Here is a 22,508-nt window from a genome sequence, read left to right as displayed (position 1 = left end):
ACCGATTACGAACCTGACTTTTAAAAAAAGCCTTTAAGAAACATGCTTAAGATTTTATTAAGTCAGTTAGAAAAAAAAAAAATATATATATATACATACACTGGGGGGGCTGAGGAGGAAGACAGATTACACATCTGAGATATAATTTCATTATAATTATTAACTAATGAGGTCATAGAAATCAATGTAAAATGACATACACAAAGCACAGGTTTTTGCATGGAATTTTGAAAATTCAAGACAACAGCCTTTATTCTTTAAATTATTATGCTTTGTATATTAAACAGTTTTCCAATGAGGGAAATCATAGCTAAACATAGAACTGAAACAAGATTTGAGAATAACCAAATGGAGTGAGAAAACGTGCTTTGAATTTCCATGTTGAGTAACATGGGAGAAAAACAAAGACAACTAGTACTGCATTAGACTGCTTCCATTGGCTAAAGGGAAAAAAATAAATAAGATTATTACCTCATTATTCTTTGTTCTTCCTCCATCTGTTCTCTGACCTGTTGCAATTCTTTAATCAGTTCAACATCTGTGCCATTCACCCAGGTGTATACCACATCAATTGGCATAGGTAAACAAAGCCTACATAATTCAAATGAAAGCTACATGAGCTGTTTAATATTACATTACAAGTGTTTGTGGCATCCTACAATAGCAATTTCTGTCTAACAACAGAAATACTTGGTGTCTTAGCTGCAAACAAGACAAAGCAAAAAGCATCTCTTTAGCCATACATATAATCTCTTAATTATACACAAGCTTTTGACAAAACATCACAGACATAAAACCAAAAAAGGATACAGTGGCTGTAACAGTTCACTAACTAATGGAAATCTGAACTTTTAAGCTCTGAATTTCACACATTATCCTATAACCCAACTCCTTTGAACCCATAAAATACTTCACAAATCAGAACTGGCACATCCTTAATTCACCAACTAAATTAGACAGGACAGCACAAAGTATAACTACTTAAATCATACTTGCTATTATTTGATTTCACAGAGCCTGTAAGATCTCAGCAGGACCTGGTCTCTATTATAGGAATGACTCTTGGATTCTACTAACGGGGCATTTCATAAGCAAACAACCTAAGTAGGGTACATGAATTTAGACTCTAGACACAGCACTCAAATTCATTCTTGACACAATTTAATATCCTGAAGATTTTTCTAGACCCTTACAGATTTCCTAGCATACCTGGGGCAGAAGAAAATAAAGGGGGTTGGGCACCTTTATTCTATTTGTTTATGATAATCTCTCCAAGGACCACAGCTTTGTTTCAGTGCATACTCCAAGCTGCTGCCATAGTTAAATCTCTCAGTCCCAGATAGCAGGAGGATTCCCCAACTATTATCTTCAAAAGTTTTAGTGTCAAGTTATTCAATACCTTCCTGAACCAAAGATAGCCTAGCAAACACTGAGCACTTCTCTAATGCTAAGATCCCTTGGGTCACACAATAAGGTTTCCAGGGAAAGGTGTTCCCTCCACACCCACTGCATCCTCCAAAAAGCATTCAAAAAGAGATAGAGCTTATAGGCAAGCATCTCCTCCACCTTCCCTTGTACAATATGCCACGCAGACAGCTTCTACCCAGCTTCATCTGCTACTGGCTGAGATTCAATCACTGAAGCACAAAATTTGGTAAAAGGGCAGCCAGCAGCTGGTAACAGCACAATAAACAGGAACACTTCGTGCTCAATTCAGCACTGTTCCTGAGCTACAAAATGTAAGAGGGTAACAGTGCATCATTCTGAGACAGAAGCAGGGCTGCCTTCCCCATCAGCACCACCCAGAAAGTCTCTCACCTCTGGCATGCAACACCCTGCAGAAGGTTATCCTCTCAACTGAGAAAAAAAAAAAAACAACAAAAAAACAAAACCAGTTACTGAACACAACTGCCCTTCCAATCAGTTATTTCACCTCTTTCTCAAGAGATGACAGTAGCTTCTGGTTCATTAACAGGTGCAACACAAGGCATGTTTTGAATTAAGAACTCCTCCACAGGAGTAGAAATTCAATAGCAGGAGCTCTTCCAGCTTTTGCACATTTGTTGTGATCAGTTAAATTGTTGTATCAAGAGTCTCTTGAATGCTACAGCCAGGGCAACAGTGGTTTAGGTGGAAAAAACAGACTCAAGTCAGCCAATTTCAAAAATGTCCAACCCTCGGTCTTCCAGGCTTCACTGAACATAAATGTCAAAAAAAAAAAAAAATCCAAACCCCAAAAAAACCTCAACTCCAACTCTTTCTAGGGTACTAGATCATTTAGACACCTGTGAAGCTTTACGCAACTTATCATTTGCTAGAAGTGTGATTTTATTCAACAGCACATATAACTATTTGCTACGGTAATTTTTATTATTAAAATTTTACTATTAAAATCATGTCACATACACCCAAATGCTAATAAACTCCACAGAGGAAAGGCATTTTTCGTCGGATGCAGGCATGTTAACTCTGAATTTACCCTGTCATGGAAAGCTGACTCTTCATTACCAGTGGTAATTCAGACTAGTAAAAAGACTATTTTTACTATGCAGAGCCTTTTGCAAGTAGTTCAAGGTCAGAAAAGATAAAAAACTTTCTGCCTCAAATTCTGTAGCTGTGTTCCTCCTTCATGTGGATTTACAGGTTTGGTCTTCACCATAAATATCAGTCTGTCAAACAGGTTAAGTCCAAAATTGGCTGCCTAAATAAGAATTATGTTAACACCTTTCTACAGAAAATCATCAGTTTCCCCACTCGCTACTGATTTTAATTACAGCAAACATGGGCTTTGGAAACTTCCTTGGAGACTTCCAGACAATAAGTTGAGGCTTGGTTTGGAAATTCCTCTTTCAAAAACGTACCCATTTCTTACTTGTAAATCTTTACTTGTAAACCTTTTACTTGTAAAAGCATCAATAAGATCCTTCTTGAAGACAAAGCCAGAGCCACCAGTTCTCCAGACAGGACAGGAGACTTGTCACGTTACCTCTCCTATGCACCTGCAGGGAAGCATTTTCCATGCCCATGACGCTTGTTTACATACGACAGCCATACACACAGCCCAGATTGCAGCTAGAAAACAAAGCCTCATTGTCTCAGCATCTGCTGTTGCTGAAGTACAGCAGCCTCTGGATCTCTCCCAAGATACCATACGGTGATCCTCAACCTTGCTGAGCCTCTTTATGAATGAGTACAAGTCTGTTACGCCCTTAAGCTCCCTGCTGTAAACATCTGAGCCCTCCTGCTTGTTACATCTCAGTGATTACCCACCAACAGCAACTTAGCTGTTCCATTGCTATTCCTGCTCCAGGACCTCTTGGCTCCCTAATTTGCATGTCTTTTCCTCTCCCTGCTCTCACTCTGCTCAGCAATTAATGACTCCCCCACCACTGATGGCTGTCACTTTCTGTACCATACTGAAATCAGCCCGTACATTTTAAAAGCTGAGAATTGTTCCTTCACATTATGCTTCTGTACATGTTCTGGAGTTTAAATATGACTTGGACAGGTCCTGGAATAGCAAAATTACACTTAAGCATTTGCTAAAATGCAGAATTTGCTGGAAACTAACAACATACATTTCTCATCCAAGACGCTCATGCAAGCAACTCCATTATTTAGTTTCCATCTCTCCCTTCTTATTTTCACATCAAAACTAAGCAAGCGTTCAAAAATGGGTTTGGATGAGACAGCTACAAAAGGAGCATGGGCAACATAAGTAGGATGTTTAGCAGCTGATGTGTGACCACCTGGAAAGTGTAGCAGCTGGGATGCCAAAGGACAAGTGACAGGAGGGAAAAGCAAACCAAAGCCATTGCTAAACTTCAAGGCAACTTGGCCTGCACTCTGTAGCTGTATCTAATGATGCTAGCAACATCACTGGTGTTGTGTCACTCAGGAAGAGGTTTTTGAGTTTATAATCATAAGGAGCGTGCCCACATGCACAAATTTGTCTACATTTTACACTGTGGTTTTTTCTATGAAAGTTCATAACACAACTGTTTGAAAAGAACAGAGATGTTCCCCTGCAAAGCTCATAGAAGACTACTTTAATTCATCTGAAGGTCCATTAATATTTCTTAAAGGCTGTACAGCTTTCGCTTTCTACTACGCAGTGACTGCTTAATTTCCAAGCCAACAAGCTTCTTGTTCTCCAATTCTGAACATTTTCCTCTAATGCTAAAATAAGAACTTATTAAAATCTGTGGATAAGCTAGGATCAAACCTGGAAGTCCATAATCCTCAATTTATGTAAAAACCATGTGACATCCTACATGTTGCATTGACACCAGCTTTAAATTCATCAAACCACTGACGATACACTGCATACTACAAGGCAGGGTCCGTTACTGCAATCATGAAGTTTGATAATAAAAAACAAACTGAACCTCCTACAAGGGACTTCCAAAAGTAAGTCTCAACGTGAAGTTGGTATCTGCACACAAACATCACAACAAACCTCCCTGCCATAAGACATATGGGTGACCTGGAATAACTTAAGCACCCATTATGAAAACATTCAGCTTTTGCTCAGGCAGCCAATAATCTCTACCAGGCACTGGATGTTTTGCTCACAGTTAACAGAAATCAGTGCTAGCTAAGGAGTACTCTACACAACCAAAATGAAGAAAGCAAACTGCAGAAATAGGAAGTGGCTATACCTACATCACAACATTAAGATTTGTGATTTTGTTTTGGACAAACTCATTTTTATAAGAGCACTGTACTTAATTATCACAAAATTAGGTATTTTAGTACTGACAGGAACAAACTGCCAGGCTTTCACTTCAGCAGTGCAGAAACATGTAAATATTATGCTAATCGTTCATATGAGCTTTATCACTCTGCTTTCATCTGCCACCCTTCGGAAAATGGGAGGGAAGTAAGAGATGAGACTATAAAAGTGCATAGTATTCACTAATACCACACAATGTACTTTTACAGTTATCTTGCACTAGCTAAAAAATGACAAACCAATCTGATCATTTCTTATGTCCTGTGATTCAACAAACCTCAAGGCAGATTAAGCGTCTGCTCTCAGGGTTTTTCCAGTCAAGTGTAGCAACACTTCAGAGTCAGATGGTACTCCTTAGTAGCTTCTTCCACCTACAATTCAGTCCACTGACTTCCTGAGCAACAGACCCCATGACTATTCAGACACAAACAATGAAACCACAAGAAGTTATGTAGCAGTTAACACAACTGAAACAAATATCCCTATGACTTGGTTTCCAACTTGCTGCAACTGACTTGTCCCATGCACTTGGCTTTAAAAAGCAGCTTATTAGCTTTGTGACTTCTTTACTAAATAATGTCCTTCATGAGATGTGACAGAAAAATGTAATGTAAATTAAAAATAATTTTTGAAAACACTGAAAGTTATAATTCTAACTGCACAAGTACAGTACTTACATTTTTCTATCTTAATATGGAGAACACATCATGTCTTCCCTTCATTGTTGACATTATCACCATTTTGATGTTTCATTAGAGACTGGGTGAATTGAATGCATTTAAAAGGTAAACTCTGTTATATGACTACAGTTTCCAAATGCCAAACATCCTCCAAGCTCGGATATTAAGCACTAACTCACAATTTTAAAGCCACTATGTTAAATTTACTGCAGATTTAGAGACCCTACAATAAGATCCTACTCAACTGTATGTTGCTGTTACATCTAAAATATTTGATTTAAATATTTGAAAATTCATTCAACAATAAAATGTGCAATACTGTCAAATGCAAGTAAAGCTTACCGATTCTGAAATGATCTGCCAGCAACGTTGTCTCTGTATGAATCAAACATAACATGATACTGATCTCTACTCCACTCCAGAACAACCTGTAAAGAAAAAAAAAACAAACCAAAAAACACTTAATGTCACCACCTTCTAAACTTAGACATTTAAATTTCTTTTTGAAATGTTTAATCACAATCAATTTTGTTCAAATTCATCTATGCCTTAACACACAACTAACCAGATCTTAATTCAAATTAAGTTATTACACTGAGCCAACAATCAGACCTAGAACTCAAGAGCACATTTGACTTAAACTTAGCTTCTTCTCTGCAAATAAGGATTCCATGTTTTATGGACACATTTTTTAAGCTACTGTTCATTTAGGTTACCTCCCCCTTGTTCCTAGCCTTTAAAAATTCAGGAATGTTTTCTCAAAAATAGGACCTAAAACAAATAAACTTCAATACAAGCAGAGAACCCCTACCCCCCCAGCATAACTTTTCCTTTCTATTCTCACAGGGAACATACTGAAGTATACACACCTCTGAAATTTAAGCTTTACAAACAAACAGCCAGGCCAGGGCATACCAAATTATGCAAATCGACCTGGCCAATATAGGTGACATCTTATACTGCAGCCAGACTAACCCAAGAGCAAATCACTTCGGCAGGCTGCAGACTGTCTTCCATCCCCTTGCATTTCTGCCACCTGCCTTTAGCTCGACATGAATTCACCTGTCCTGCAGTGAGCCAAGTCATGGAGCTAAATAAACAGAAAGATGAGCCTTCAAAAACTAGAGCACTTCATCTTCCTCTAATTGGTTGTTGGAGCAGACAATAAATGGTGGGAACACACAGCTGAAGGGAGGGTTGTGTTCCCCACCTTCTCCCAGCCATCAAGGCTGCTTAGCTAAAATGTCAAGCTATGCCCCGCTTAAATGCCCTTTGCCAGCCATCCCCATTCCTGGACATTTTCATAAATTAACTAAATGGGAAACCAATCTCGAGCCAAGTCTTACTTTGGAAAGCTGCAACTTTACATTCCACTTCCATTCCAAAATGTACATACACATACAAATAAAGGCCCATAATTAGGTTTCCATTACTAACAAAGTATCTTACAGCATGGTTCTAAACAACAACAACAAAATAATCTGACTTTTCAACACTAAAAATGCTTAATATGCTTTGACATAGCAAAAGAAAAAAAAAAAAAGGATGAGTAATTTGAACCAAAATAATACAAACCACTTAGGTTCTTTTTGGAGATAAGCCTGCTATGGTATTTTTTATTATAAAAGTCTAACCTTAAAAACTCAGAGGCATCTTATGCTGCTTTAGAGATGAAGGTGTCATGGCTTATTTACCTGTTTAAGTACATATTTATATGTACTGGAGAGTTAAAAAAAAATACTAGAAAAGAACAGTATTTACTTTACACCACTATTCCTAGATTTTAATTTTACTATTACTTATTTCTTGTATTACTGGAACCATGCAATATACCATTTCTCTAAGGTAGCATTTAAAACCATAACATAAAGACTACCACACTCCCTTTTAAGAAGGGAGAGATATACTTCTATACTCTCATGCCCACTAAAGCAAATTAAAGCCTTCTAGAGAGAAGGGAAGCCACATCATATGGCTGGATGACAAGTGCATGCATACACGCAATTCCTGCCAAAGCTGCACATGGTCTCTTTGTAACCAAGATCACATCTGTACAAGTTCATTCCCCTTACAACAAAGGACATGATTTCCCAGGTCAGTATAAAAGTCCCCTCCCTTTAACACACTTTTTTAAATGCCACACACTATCACAATTTTTCAAATGCAAGTCATTATGTGCTTCAGCCAAATACACTAGTTTAATACAGCACACACTGAAAGATATCCATGCAGTAACAATTACTACTACTGATACTGATGAATTAACACACACTGATCTGCTTCTAGAATAGAGAAGTGTTCAGGTAAGAATGTAATTTATTATATGAATAACATGGCTCTCTGGGAGAAAAACATTAACAGTTCAAGCCTTTGCTTTTTACCTTTAAGCAGCTATAACCAAAAAGACCCAGGACAGATCTTGTTAGAAACACATTTAGGAAAAAAGGTAAGCTCTTCCCACCTGATACTTTTTGCTCTGTAATTCCTCGTCACATTCTGGAGGCCGCTTTGCTTCAACTTTACATACTGATATTATAAAACCACAAAGGAAACAACATCAAAAAGAGGGTGAGAGATACCCTCTATTAGGAGATACTGTATCAGACAGGTAGTAGCTGTGAGTCTGGCATGTTTCAGTTATAAAATATTTTACAAAGCTGAGCGACCTACAGAAGGGTGGCCAACAAGGGTTTGCAACCAAACTGTTCTAAAATTTAAAGCTCTATCTTACAACTAGGACACAGCACTGGCTTAGACCTGGCTACCCTCTATGTTTTTGCAGAAATGTTCCTGAATAAAATTTAATGCACTGTTATTTTGTTAAGCTCAAGGTTTTTTTCTTGAAATCAAACTCATTTTCAGCTTCAGGCTATGAGGATACCATTACTAACCTCAATTTTTTTGGCCCAGCCATCTATTTTTATGCCACCATTAACACTGGTATTAGCATCAATCTAAGCAAGCAGATCTAATTTTGCCTACTAGGACAAAAAAAAAAAAAAAAGCTGGCCCTGGGTGTGGAGGAAAAGCAGAACTGCAAATGCTGCTCAGACAGAAGGGTCTGACAAAACGTTGTCTCATGCTACTTTTTACTGCTTGAGAGTTCCCTATAAATTATTTTAAAAATTACTGAGCTGATAATAACTAGAAAGAGTTCTTGGTTTCATTTTCAAAACAGTCTTACATAGTTATTAGTTATTTATATATTATTATTTTGTATTACTAGTTATTTATTAGTTGCTGACTTGCAGTCTCTGTACTGGAGAAGTGTTTTCTCTTCCCACTACAGCTGCCAGAAGAAGTCCGACTGCTAGTTCCCACAAGGATTTCCTAAATCCTTAAATTACCATTATTTATGAAAACAGACCACTTCAAATCACAGAAGTAAAAATCGAACTGCAGGCAGACAACTTTTACCAAGGTCATTTACCACCCCTGTAAAAAACAAGAATAAAATCCATAAAGGTGGGGGTTTGGGGTTTTCTTGGGGTTTTGGTTTGTTTGGGCTTTTTGAAAAACACTGCTGGTCACTTTTATCTTAACATATAATTTTGAAGATTTACTCCTACATGAGTCTGCCAGTTCTTTGTTCAATGTCTAAATAGTATGTAAGCTTTCCAAACAGATCTAAAAAGGATGGAAGTAGCAAACTAAGATTTAGTAGGAATTCTGAGCAGTGATTTTGCCCGATTCTCAGCAAAATCAGCCATAACCTTGACAACTACTGAAGTGTTTTAAAAAACCTTCAAGCTTCTAAGAAACCCTAAGGTTGGGTTTCATTCCCAATTCTGAAGAAAGTAATCAAAGTTTCACAGCACCAAGACACATACACCAATCCAAGTTGATAATCATGTAGTCATGTACAAACAGCTGCCTTAAAGTATTGCTGATAGCTTTCACGTGTTTCAGGGACTTGTGAACTCCGCAGGGCAGCAGGAATGAAGCACTTTATGCAATGAAGATGTAGAGATACACAAAATAAAGTTCTGACTGTGTTACACTCAGGTGTTTCAGTAATACTCTTTACAGCTCTTCATTTTTTTTTCTGTATCAGAAAGAGCCCATCAAAAGAAAACAGGGAACTAAAAAAAAGGAAGAGGGGGAGAAAAAACCCTAACAATTTAGGAATCAGGAAATTCCAGTCTGTTTACATTTAGCAATACCATCCTTTTACACTAACAAAAATACTTTAATTTCCTGAATACTCACTATATTCTCTAACACTACACTGAAGTAAGACTGGTGTTATTTCCTCTTCCAGATTCATTAGCTGATGACTTCCAAAATAGACAGGGTAACATGAAATGAAGCTCTAAAACACAGTATACCTAAAATCACATATAGAAAAAGTATAAGTTGCATTGCATCATTTACAAAATAGAAGACAAACAGTAATACGCAAGGAGCAACGTAATACACACTGCTGAGCTGCAGGCAGCTTGGGGAGAGGCTATATTTAACTCTTTAAACTCCGGAAGGGAGGAAGATCCTGTCACTCCCAGTTTCCACTTGGAGACTGCATCCAGCACAGGCTTTAAAAGAGTTAAAGAAACAAAAAAAAACCCCACAGCACCAATAAATCACCTGGTAAGGGAAGGGGAAAAAAATTGCACAAGAGAAAAAAATCACCAGTTCCTGCTGGAGCACGGAGATTTCTACCCGGCTCCCCTCTGCCAGGGTCAGCCAGAACTGCTGGAAGGCACCTGTCCCCCCGGGGGTCACTTCACGCTCGCGGCTGACTGAAGAGGGAGAGCCGCCGCGCACCGGGAGGCGGCAGGGAACAAGCCCCGTCCCCACGGCGGGCCTACAGCTGTTCACTCCCGCAACGCGACACACGGCGGGGCAGCTGCTTGTCGCTTCTCTGCCACGATGGATAACGACCCAGAGGGAGAAGGGCGCACCGCTATCGTTTCCATTTGTCGTAAATACATACATATATCTATATATACATATACATCCAGCACGCACCAGCGCGCTCCCTACCGTGCAGCACCTCTGTCCCCGCCGACTCAGCTCGGCCGGGGCTGCCCGAAGGGACGGAAAAAGGGAGGGGAAGCGGGACAGCCACGCCATGCCGGCACGGCTCCGTACTGACCTCCCCGAACTGCAGGGCGGAGACGATCATCAGGACGAGGCCCCCGAGGCAGAGGCAGGGCCCATACCTGTGCGACAGGCAGGTATAGGTCTGGCGCTGCAGGAGCTTTAGCAGCATGGCCCGCCGGCGGCCGCCACTGCCGCCGCCTCGCCCGGCGCGGCCCGGCCCGCCCCGGCCCGCCTCGCCTCAGCGCGCTGCGTGCGCCGGGGCGGGCGGGCAGGCAGGTCCCACCGCCCTCAGCGCCCGCCCCGCTTCCGGCAGCGCCGCGGCGCCACCTGGTGGCCGTCTCGAGGCAACTCCCGCATCTCGGCTTCCCGCCTGAGGCAGGAGCGCGGCCGCACCTGGGGGAGCCAGGGGCTCCCGTCATGGCGCGGCGTGTGAGCCCTATGCAGCTTCTCTGCGGTTCTCCTGTGCCTTCCCGAAGGGCTCCGTACCCGAAGGCAGTAAGGGGTCGGACCGTGAGGTTGTCACTAGTTTGGCTTCTCGCTCGCGGCGTGGAGCGCTCCAGGCGCAAGGCTTCGAGGCCCCTCACCGGCGGAGCCGCTGGAGGAGACACTGGCCCTGCAGCGCTGTGAGAAGTCATCCAGGTGAATAAATCCGGATCCAGGGCTGTGTCTGCAGCAGGTGGGCCACAAAGCAGACCTACACACCTCCCGCGCTTTGCTGACAGCGCTCTGCCGGGCACAGGGAAAGTGAGTCCATCCACGTGAGAATATGTGGCCAGGAATGAAGTCACACAAGTTTCACTTCATAATCGTACTTGTTACTCTTCCCATAGGACCTACTGGCTGTTGAATAAAATGTAAGCGTTTTGATGTGCGATGTTGTAGATGATCTTAAAATTACTGACCCTCAAGACAGGGTTTCTGCGCATGTAAACACCTCTCCAGCTGTGGGCGGTAGAGCTGCACCGTCCTGCCATGCTTCCACGTACGCTGCAAAGCAAATTTATTTTTCCTAGCTAAGAGGGATCCAGAGGATTCTTGGATATCTTAAAGATACAGCAGAGCTACGTGCTGAGATTTAATTTAAGCTTTCTCTGAGTGTTTCAGTACAGAAATGAAGTGAGGGCACAGGTTCATGAAAGGGGAGCCACCAGTCTAGAAGAAGGTATTAATGAAGTTATAGAATCATCAGAGAATCCTAGAATGGGCTGGTTTGGATGGGATCTTAAAGCTCGTCCAGTTGCAACCCCCTGCCATGGGCAGGGGCACCTTCCACTAGACCAGGTTGCGCCAAGCCCCATCCATCCTGGCCTGGAACACTGCCAGGGATGGGGCAGCCACAGCTTCTCTGGGCAAGCTGTGCCAGCACCTCACCACCCTCATAGTGAAAGATTTCTTCCTAATAGCTAATGTAAATTTACCCTCTTTCAGTTCTCCAAGAACAGTTCCTGAGACAAAAACATGATAACATGAAACTAGTTAGAGGTCACTGCCTGACAGCACTGTCATGTCCTTAATCTGCATCAGTCTGGTTTCTGACATGAAGTTCAGCCACCTACATAAAACACTGCTAGTATTGCTACTGTCAAAAATTTCATCAGGCAGAGGCTCTTCTGGATACCAGAGCAAAAAAAAATGTGGTGTCATAGACCCTCATGGAGCCAAGGACAGTAGCACCTGTCTTTGTAGTCCTTTATGCCTGCATCAGGAGGTCTTCTAAGTAGTTCTTAAATTCACTGCAGTGACTTTTCTGAGTAACAAACATTATCCTTATGTTCTTGCTTTTCCCTCTATAAAGTAACAATGCCTGACTATTTCCAGAAGTTTGTCCTAGTATATTTACATAGTTGTGGTGTAAGAGGGCTGCACTTCATTGTACTTCTCTAAGAAGTGTCCAAGAGTGCATGGCTCTCTGGCACAGCACTCCCAAGCCACTGAGCCCTACTCCTATTTACCCTTTAAGTCTCACAGTTTTTACTTTCTTAATGGGCCATGGGACATGATGGAAATTCACTAGTGGCTATCTTCAGAGTCTCAGAGCCCACCACACAGTGCTGTATTCCATCTCCTTATCATGTGTTATCAGCATGAGGAAGAACTTCTTTACACTGAGGGTGGCAGAGCCCTGAAACCAGCTGCCCAGGGAGGTTGTGGCATCTCCCTCTCTGGGGACATTGAAAAACTGCTGCACATATTCCTGTGTAAACTGCTCTAGGTGGCCCTGTATTGGTAGGGGGGGTGGACTGAATGATCTCCAGAGGTCCCTACCAACCCTAATGATTCAGTGATTTGTTGATTATACTTATTTTGCCCTTCATGATAACCCAGCCCTCGAGTCTCCATATGCAGAAGCCCCTAGCTGAGCTTGTATCACTTGTTGTACGCAATCAGCACTTTCCCCTGACATATGAAGTCTTCTTCCTTCACATGTTCTCTGTGCCAAAGTACTACCCTGGAGGAATATAATCTTCAGGTGTTTGCTGGTACTTCCCTCACCTGCACCTCCTGTTCAATCCCTGTCCTGTTAACATTGAGCTATTATTACTGAATAGCAGCATCTTTTTACCACTGCTTACAGCACTGTGCCTGCAGTACTTGCGACCCCTGGTATTCTGAGACAGCAGACTGAGGTTTTCATTGAAAGCCATTATTTCTGTATATATGCTGTATGTGCTATAATATGTATATTTATACATATATGCTGTTTTTCAAGAATACAGCATACATGCAGAAATGGACTAAAATGTTCTGAAGATAAGAAACAGAAAAAAGTCAGGGAAAATTGAATGACTTCAAGGCGTGGATTAATAATTAGTGCAGAGTGGGGTGATACATTTATAGAGACTAATAAATAATATAATGCCAACACGATAAAGCCATTAAAATTCACAGAATCTTTATATGATTCCATAAGGTATCAGCCAAAGTAGATATACACATGTAAAAAGATACTGTAAAAATCACGATGGGACTGTATTTGTTCTTGCTCGTAGAATACTCATATTCAATGAATATATATTTAAACTGAAACAGATGCACCAAAAAGACAACCAGATCGATCCTGTCTTCTGAGAAAACACTGGAAGATTTTGGTTTCTTCATATCACAGGAGTGAAGATCAGAAGTTTATTTAAACTAAATGCAATGCTGTCACCAGCTAAATCAAAACAAAACAAAAAGGAGAGAAAAACAGGTTCTGGAATATATTTGAAATAGGAATAGCAGGAATATCTATCAAGACTTGAGAAACAAGTTCTCCTGTCTTCTGTCAAAAGCTTAGCCACAAGCTTAGCCAGCTTGTGGCATGAGACAGGACTCTATATTCCATATGTTCCCCTATATTCCCATTTTGCCCTGGGTTTATACACTGTTGCCGTCTCCAGTCCATCAAAGGCTTAATTATTCCATCCAACGCAGAAAGGCATGACAGAAAATTAATGAAAATATGGCCAATTAATCACAAGCTATTAAGGTACGCATAGTAGATGCAGGTTCAAATCCCTTTTGAGAAAATCTGAATCCAAGTTGCGTGGATTGTTCTACATCTGTCACTAGAAATTTTTTCCAAGCTTAAAACCAGAAACCAGATCACGGACCTCGCATCATTTTGCAGCCAGCTTTGTGAGCATGTGTCTGAAATGGGTAGGGCTCAGGCCAAATTCTTCATTTTTACATTTTACCTAATGTATTTCTTAGGCAGCTGTCCTGGTGAATATTTTGCTATTTTATCCAAGAACAGGATACTTAACTTTCTCTATGCTCCCCAATCACCGTACAGGCAGATGAACTCACATATTCTGCTAGGAGCAATAACTTCCACTAGGTGTCAGGATATCTAAAAATTAGACGCTGCTGTCATAATCCAACTATATTTAAGGGCCTTGCCAAATCACTATTCGTGTAAACTATTGGGATCTTGGAATAATCTACTTAGCTGTACTTGTATTTGTATTAACTTGAAGAAGCACGTAGCAGCACTTAAAGCAAAAGCATGTGTTCTGTGGAATATGAAGTAATCTAAACAAGCAGTCAAATAATTATAAACACACTTTATCGTGATCCTGATTTTCTGTAAGTTTCCTTCTTCAACATTTTCTAGCTCTTAGAGCTCAGAAAACTCTCTGAAACTGAGGTGTTTTTCTTGCTACAGTTAGGCCTTCTTTCTAAGAGGTAGAAGCTACTTTCAAAAGGAAAGCAATAACTATTTCTTTTAAGTGGGACTGGTGATCCTGTAATGTTCAAAGGCTTGAGAAAAGCAGGAATTGCTGCTACTCTTCTTCATGTCTACCCTGGGAAAATAGCAATCACTCACACTGTTCCCTCCTTAGAAAAGCTGAAGTATAGTGGAATAATCTTTCACAATCTTTTGCATTCTAATTTACTGGGGAGAAGGGTAAGAGCTAAATATGTAATTACAATAATGTAATTATCTTTTTGTTGAGGCAGAAGACCAGAAAACAATCAACCTCACCTCTCAAGCTTTTCTGTTAGCCAAGAATAATATTCACTGCACACTCCATGGATCTTGCTCTAAAGCAAATAAAATTAACATCCTTATGAACACTTCCAGTGTTCATCACTGTACGGTCTGTTTCACAAACATGAATTAATCTTGTAGCACCCCTGTGAAACAAATATTACCCAGCACAAAGACAAAGATGAAATTCTGTTTGCTGCCAGCTCCCACATTAGGACTGATTTTCCAGAGCACAGGAACTAACTTTTAGCAGTCTGAAGGCTCAGCAGTTTGCTCTTAGGGACTCTGGTTGCATTTGTAAATGCTCAGGACTTCTGAGCATTCAGAGGTGTCTCAAGTCAGGCAAGCAAAAGTAAAGAACCTAGAGGTAATGACTTAGCTGTGGAAAGTTTATTTGAAGCAATTTGGCTATCATCATAGAAGAGTCTTGCAGCAAAGGTATTGACAAATTTATATTGGCTTATTGTAATTGTGCAGCCATAATTTCTATTCCTGCCCTATTCACAAGAGGTCTTCTAAGAACTTTTGTAAAAAAACCTAGAAGTTCTTCTACACAGCTGTGAACAGGTTCGCCCCATGCATGAAGGATGGAGAGGAGAAAAAAGCAGCCAATTATTGCACCACTCACTCTTGTAATGCAAATCCTCAGATGTATTAAGGTCCTCAAAAGCTCCTATTGAAGTGTCTAAATTCCTACCAATTTTTGTGGCAATCTAGACACTTGCCTCAATGCCTGTTACATAGTTACTTTTGTGCACCTGGTCTAAACAGTCTCCGTTCAGTAACACTTAAGTAAAAAAAAAAAAAAAAAAAGCATTTTTATTAGCATAAACATAACGACAGAATCAAAGAATCATAAAATCATAGAATGGTTTATATTGGAAGGAACTGTAAAGATAAATTTTTCCTAGGCTGTCAATACCTAGTATTAAAATCACATCTCTATATCATGCAGAAATGGTAGTTTTGTCCTGTTCAGCAGAAGATGACTAGTAGTGAAGCTTTGACAGTGTGGAATTCAGGGCAGGTTATGTGAGCTCCTGGTAAGAAGTATGTGAGTTGACAGTCCACAGTGAAAGCCGTGTTGCCAGATCTTCACAACTAACATGACCTATAGCAGCTGTATTAAAACTAGCTGAGTTGCAACATGACAGTTTAGCAGCTGAGTGCACTTGCTGACCCAAAAAACAAGGATATACATCTCCTCTCTACAGCTCTGGCCCATTTCTTCCCTGCCAAAGCTCTTCTGAGGTTTCTCTGCTACACTTGCATGCTTATGAACTATATTAACATACTCTTAAGGAACAGCTCCTTTAAGAATTTATGCAACTTCTGTGCACCTAGGAGCCAAAGAGGACTTTGCAGAAGGCTAGGTCATAAACAGCACTCAAACCAGGCTGGTATGCTTGTCAGTATTTTGAAGAGCTGCATTAGCATTTTTTAGGAAAGAAAATTGAAAAAATAGGTCCTTTTAGGACTTCCCACCCCTCCACCTCCAAAAAAACTATGTCTGAATGTTAATATCAGTATCAATGTGTCTGAAATTGTCTGACTTGGAATAAGTAGCTCATTACAGCCCAGTGAACATGGTAGTACCACTGTCTATCAAATGCAATAATTAAATCGCCGAAGACAGTGAATGAGCAGTGTTCTATCCTTCAAGAAAATTATCTCATTTTGACTCATTTATAGGGATCTTAGCCTTTGATAACACTCAGTCCCACTGACATTACCTCTAAAATAGAGAATAAATGTAACTCATCAGTTTCTTAAGATATTATGTTAGACCCTGATGCTATGTCTTGTAATGGATTATCTCTAAATCAGTCTGCAGTAATTTTAGCCTTGTGAGCATCAACCACCTCTCTAGGAAGCCTGTTCCAGGGTTTAACCATCCTCTTGGTAAAGAAACTCTTACTAATATCCATTGTGAACCCCCCGATGTCGCTTTGAACTATTCCCATGTGTTCTGTCACTGGGTACCAGGGAGAAGAGCTCAGCACCTCTCTCTCTGCTTCCCCTCTACAGGAAGTTGTAGAGAGAGCACCTTAGTCACCCCTTATTCTCCTTTTCTCCAAACTATACAAGCTCAAAGTCCTCAGCCATTCCTCATAGGACATGCTCTCTATCCCTTTCACCAGTTTTGTTGCCTTCCTCTGAAAACATTCAGGGACCTTAATATCCTTCTTTATGGAGCCCAGAACTGCACATTGTACTCATGGTGAGGCCACACCAACAGCAAACATAGCAGGACAATCACCTCTGTTGACCAAGTGGTTATTCTGTGTTTGATGCACCCCAGGGTGCAGTTTGCGGTTTCCCCTCTGGGCTGCCAAGGAACACTTGACTTCTACTGAGTCTGCTGTCAACCAGTACCCCTAAATCCCTTTCTGCAGGGCTGCTTTCCAGCCACTCCTCTCCAAATTTATAGTTGTGCCAGGTATTGCTCTGTCCCAGGTGCAGAGTCTGGAATTTTTCTTGTTTTGTTTTGTTTTGGTTTTGTTTGCTTTGGGCTTTTTTTATAGCACATCCTTGCTTTTTAAAGGGATATGCTTGTAGCAGCAGGCAACAGCAATTTAAACAATTGTGGCTTTCAGACCAAATCATATCTGGATGTCTGTTTCCAAAGTTCGTAATGGGGTGGATGAAAGAGCCTCCCAGAGCCATTGTTTAATATATATATATATGTATGCTGAAATTGATTTTATATAGATATGCTCTTATTTTTAAAATATTCATCATGATCTTGGGAAATACACAGTTAGAATTCATGATCCTTGATATTCAACTGTCAGAGCAGAACAGAACAAAATAGAACAGAAAGTCTGGTTCTCTGAAATATTTGATTATTCTAAAGAGTAAAAAGCTACTTTGTATTTTAACACTAAAACCAAAACGCCTTCAGTACATTGATGTCACTGTTACATAAGAGTGCTGGAATTTATGTTTCTTTTGTTTCTCCTACCAAGTTGTAGTAGCATAGAGAACAAAGTGTATTGATTTGATGGTTAGAATGACCAGGGTAGTCTTTTAAATCTGATCAGCAGTGCAATTTGCAGGAAAAAGAATGGAAGTGCCTTTAGTGATGAGCAGTGGTCAAGAAGATTTTATGGCTGTATCACATGGTACATACCTTTTACATGACAGTAGCAAGATGGAAACTGAGAACTTCAGAAGAGTTTTTAATATGGTTACTTAGTTCTCAGTCACCTGATATGGATGACAGTATCAGACAGGAGGATGAAATAGATAAAGGCTCTTTTTAGGATGAACAATTTCCTTTGTTGCTTGGAAATACACTTTCTATGTTTGAAAAAGCCTAAAAGAGTAGAGTGGAAATAATTACTACAAGATCTTTTTGGAAAGCCTGTTCATGTTCTTCATGAACAGGCTTTCCTATTTTATTCCAGAGCATGACAAGAATTCATCATGAGTTCTTTATTTGCATGTACCCTACACCTACAGTGAATTACTCTGTTATCCCCAGAAAAAAAAGACTTTGAATTCTTGCTCCATGAGCCTCCAAGGAACAATCTAAATCCCCCTGGGCCCATGCAGGATGAAGGACCAAGGGAGTTTTCTCCAGCACAGCAGTAGCAGGTGGCCCTATGATATAGAACAACCCATCAGGTGGTGCCTATGGCACCATTACCCACCTCCCACTGAACCCTGCAACAATGCGCAACTTGAACCACTGGAAAATCTGATGCCTCTATCTGCCACTCCCATTCATGAGTGTGGAAAAGCCGGTACAGACAAGACCCAGGTATAATTCATGAACTTTTCTCTGGGACTCCCAGATTTGTACCAGCTTTTCCTCCATCCAAAGCTCCTCATCCAAATAAGAAGCAGTGGTGCTCTTCTCCCACAGGTTATCAGTGCTCACGGCCAGATGGGTATTTGCTTATGTTTCATAATACTGATTTCACTGCACTTTTACTGAACAAGAAAAATCTTTCTGTCTTTATTCCGTATTATTTGCAGTCTTAGCAGAGTTCCTACACAGCACAAATCTTTGATATAGAACTATGAAGGACATTGGCAAAGGCCAAGGAAGGATGGAAAACAGTCTGTTCGAAGATGAAATTGGACAAAATATTTAGTTAGATTTTGTAAAGTTGCATTTTACTAATTCAGTCTGTTTGTCACATTTGTATCAGCTTGAAACCAGAAGTACCAACATAAAGAGATTTCATAATACTACCCTGAAGCATACAAAACTGCTCTCTGTGATCTTAAGACCTTGGAGTCAGCTATGACCTCACAAAAGAAGGAAGTTCATGAAAGGAGCAAACAGTAATGCAGCCAGAAATGTGCAAAACATAGTATAAACAGGAAGAAATTGTTGAATGCCCTATATTCTGCTGTATGCTGCGGTAAAGGCAGACAAACCAACATCTGTAAATCTTTACAGCAGATCTAGTTTAACATATGAAAATAAGGAACTGATTTTTCAGCAGTGGGTACTTTCCATTTCCAGGAGATTTTATTTTGGACATATCATATCATTAGGCTCTTCTGATGTTGAGAAAAAGATAATTTTAGTAGCTTTTCTAGGATTGATCATAATTTCTGTTTAGACTCTGATTCCTTTAACCACTTCGCGTCTTAATTGGACTCAAGTTCATGAGGTTTGTTACTTCGTTTTCCTCTTCATAAAGCAACTTAGCATCAGTTACTGTGTTCCACTAAGAAAGCTGCAAAAGTATTTATCTCAGATGGCAAGGCCACAAAGAGCTACAATTTTGCTTTGAGTTATTTCCTTTTCCCTAAAAATGTGCTTTTCTAAAAATGTACTGTCAAAATTATTAAAATACTAGAGCCAAATTCTCTTACTAGCTGCTTCAGTGGGTTGACTACCTCACTTAGAGTGAGGGAGAACAAGCCACTACAGAATGGCTCATCTGCAACTGAACAGTTTCTTTCTTGCCCATTATAGCCCACATCAGTCTACAGGTGTAAGCATTCTGGAAACAAATATTTCTCCCACTAAACACTTCCTTCTGAAAAACATCATCTGAAAAGAAAGTGAAAACAGAGAGCACAGAAGTTAAAAATATATGTTTTGAGAGCTAATATTCTCTAGGAATTCTGCAAAAAAACTTTTGAGATCTCAGCATTATTGGGAGATATTGATCCAAATCTGTGCCACACCACAGGAAACTTCTATCCTTTTTCTGGCGAGAAACTACTCAAATTCAACCTGTCAGTTACCTCTCTTCATTCTTAAGGGAGTTGTCAATATTTTTGACTTGCCAGCTCTTTTTGACAGCTGAGACATCTTTATATTTTGGTTAGACATTTGGTTAGATACTATAATCTAGCTAACTATAGAGAGAAATATATCAAATGGAGCAAAATAAACCATCTTTTCACTTCAGCAGTAACACAAGTAAATCACATTACTTGCCAGAAGTATTAATGCAACACCATAAATACCTCACAGCATAAGACTTCGAAGATGTTGTAAGCTGTTATTACTGCCATTCTGAACTTCATGTCAGAAGTGAGAATAGCTTACATGTGCTTTAGTTACTGAGAGAAGGTTATAGATATTCCGCATGTGACTAAAGAGGAAGGGAAGAGATACCACAAACCAACTTGAACCCTTCACACAGTAATCTGCAGAAATTACAGGTAATGTGTTTGATTCTTCCAGTAAACATCCTTCTGGCACAACGTGTGCTGGCAACCGTTTCCTTCTTTGCAGCCAATACCATCTTTACCACAGCAGTTCCCAACTGCAGCACAGCTGTCACACCTTCCTTTCCTTATTTTACCACATGCTGCTTTACTCTTTACAAGCAACAAATTCTTCCTCTTCTCCCTCATTTTATTCCCTGAGAAGACCTAGTTCTGCTTATGAGCAGTCATAAGTTTGTGAATTCCAAAGGGTATGTCATTATAGTGGAACCCATTGGATATCTAGGTCTGGTTACATATTAATAAATGCAGCTCCTTGTCCCGTCACTACAGATCTTGGCAAAATAATCTCCCTATGTGTTTCTTATAAGCCCCCTTTAAGTATTGAAAAGATGCAATATGTTTTGAGATGTTTGCAGTCCCTTCTCTTCTTCAGATTGAACAAGTCCAGCTCTCTCAGCCTATCTTCATAGAAGAGGTGCTCCAGCCCTCTGAGCATTTTCACTACCCTCCCCTGGGCTTGCTCCGATACACCCATGTCTTTCTTGTACAGAGGTCCCCAGAGCTGGATCCAGTACTCCAGGTGGGGTTTCACGAGACAGGAGTAGAGGGGGAGAATCACCTCCCTTGACCTGCTGGTCACACTCCTTTTGATGCAGCCCAACTGGGACAGGAAACTGGGTTTCCTGGGCTGCAAGTGCACATTGCCAGCTCATATCTAATCTTCCATCTGCAAAAATCCAGTGAAGCCGCAATAAAGTTCATAGTTACAAGTGTTTTAATATGATTTATCTGAAGCACAATAAATAAAAATATATAGATCTTTGAAATATCACTGTAATGTTCTCAAATCCAGTAAATAAAATGAGTCCCTCCCAAGTTTGTGAGCAACATGCGTTTGTTACTCCTTGCAGCTCCTAATCTTTTGAAGAACAACATACAATGCTGCTGGCAAAAACAAATTCAAGATCACTGCCCAAATTATATGTTGTTACTGACTACCTCCTACAATAAAAGTATAAAGAAACATCATGTGAGCTGTAATAAATGTTTACATAGCAACAAAGTGCCTTTGCTAGTGATTGCCAAAGAGTAAGCTACCACCTGCTTAAGCCAAAGACGTGTCTTTTTCTTTTGCTCCAAATAATGTCCAGGCACTGCAGAAAGTCATGTGAGGAATTTAAATACTCAACCCTCACTTAAGATTGAGTTATTTACTATTCACAAAAACTATGTTTAATATAATGGGATTTTGGAGAACAGTGGATGAAACATTTTTCCAACAATGTAACTTAAATGTCGATGCAGTAAAATAAAGTGCATCCTATCCTCTTTCTACAAGGAACCAGAACAGAATACTGTGTTACTGACACGCAGATGTCAAATTCTATTTCCGTAGTGAACATGAATGAGTTTCTGCAGTTCATTTGTTTACCAAAGAGACCAGATATAGTTCCTCTACAGTATTTCTTTCAATTTTCACTTTCAAGAGAAAAAACAAGGAGACCTGCTATCAATGGGTAATTAAACAAAATGTTTTAAATCAGCATATATTGGCAGCTGAAATATTACCTTAATTCAATTAATTTTGCATCTTTAAGATTAGCTATGAAAAGATTAAGTATGAATTGGGGGGGGGGGGTGTGATTTTTTTCCCAAACCCTTGCTTTTCCCACACCTAAAATACCTCCCTTTCAGAGCAGTACCAAAATATTGGCCACTATAAAAAGGGATGGGCTTTTCTTTTTTTTAAGTGTTCAAGTGTAAACATTGAATCAGTGGACTATTAGACTCAAGTTATATATTAAGCACGTGAGCAACATGCTATTGCTCAAACGCATAGTGTGTACAGTACCTCCAACCTTAGCAGTAGAAAAATCTGTGTGATTACTTTTTTTGTACTTAACCAGAATACAGTGTTCCAAGTCATTTT

The 22,508-nt window shown here is 40.1% G+C and overlaps 1 protein-coding gene across 3 annotated transcripts in view; it reads right to left on the bottom strand.

Moving 5' to 3' along the window:
- Positions 1–10,698, bottom strand: part of GNPTAB (N-acetylglucosamine-1-phosphate transferase subunits alpha and beta) — a 43,186-nt gene extending 32,488 nt beyond the window's left edge. The window contains exons 1-3 of one of the 3 annotated variants that reach the window (XM_062616373.1): positions 10,511–10,698; positions 5,758–5,843; positions 472–591 (exon numbers count right to left, since the gene is read on the bottom strand). In XM_062616373.1, coding sequence (XP_062472357.1) covers positions 472–591; positions 5,758–5,843; positions 10,511–10,627 — 323 coding nt within the window. In that variant the 5' untranslated portion in view covers positions 10,628–10,698. Of the gene's footprint in view, positions 1–471; positions 592–5,757; positions 5,844–10,510 lie in introns of those variants that run through there. The other 2 variants (XM_062616372.1, XM_062616374.1) reach the window with 2 other exon arrangements.
- Between the last annotated feature and the right edge of the window lie 11,810 nt (positions 10,699–22,508).

Source organism: Pezoporus occidentalis, unplaced genomic scaffold (assembly GCF_034315485.1).
Source record: "Pezoporus occidentalis ecotype Australia unplaced genomic scaffold, CSIRO_AGI_Poc_V1 ctg19, whole genome shotgun sequence".
Lineage (NCBI taxonomy): Eukaryota > Metazoa > Chordata > Aves > Psittaciformes > Psittacidae > Pezoporus > Pezoporus occidentalis.
Note: the sequence above shows the minus strand (reverse complement) of the source record. Positions and strands in the feature narration are given on the sequence as shown.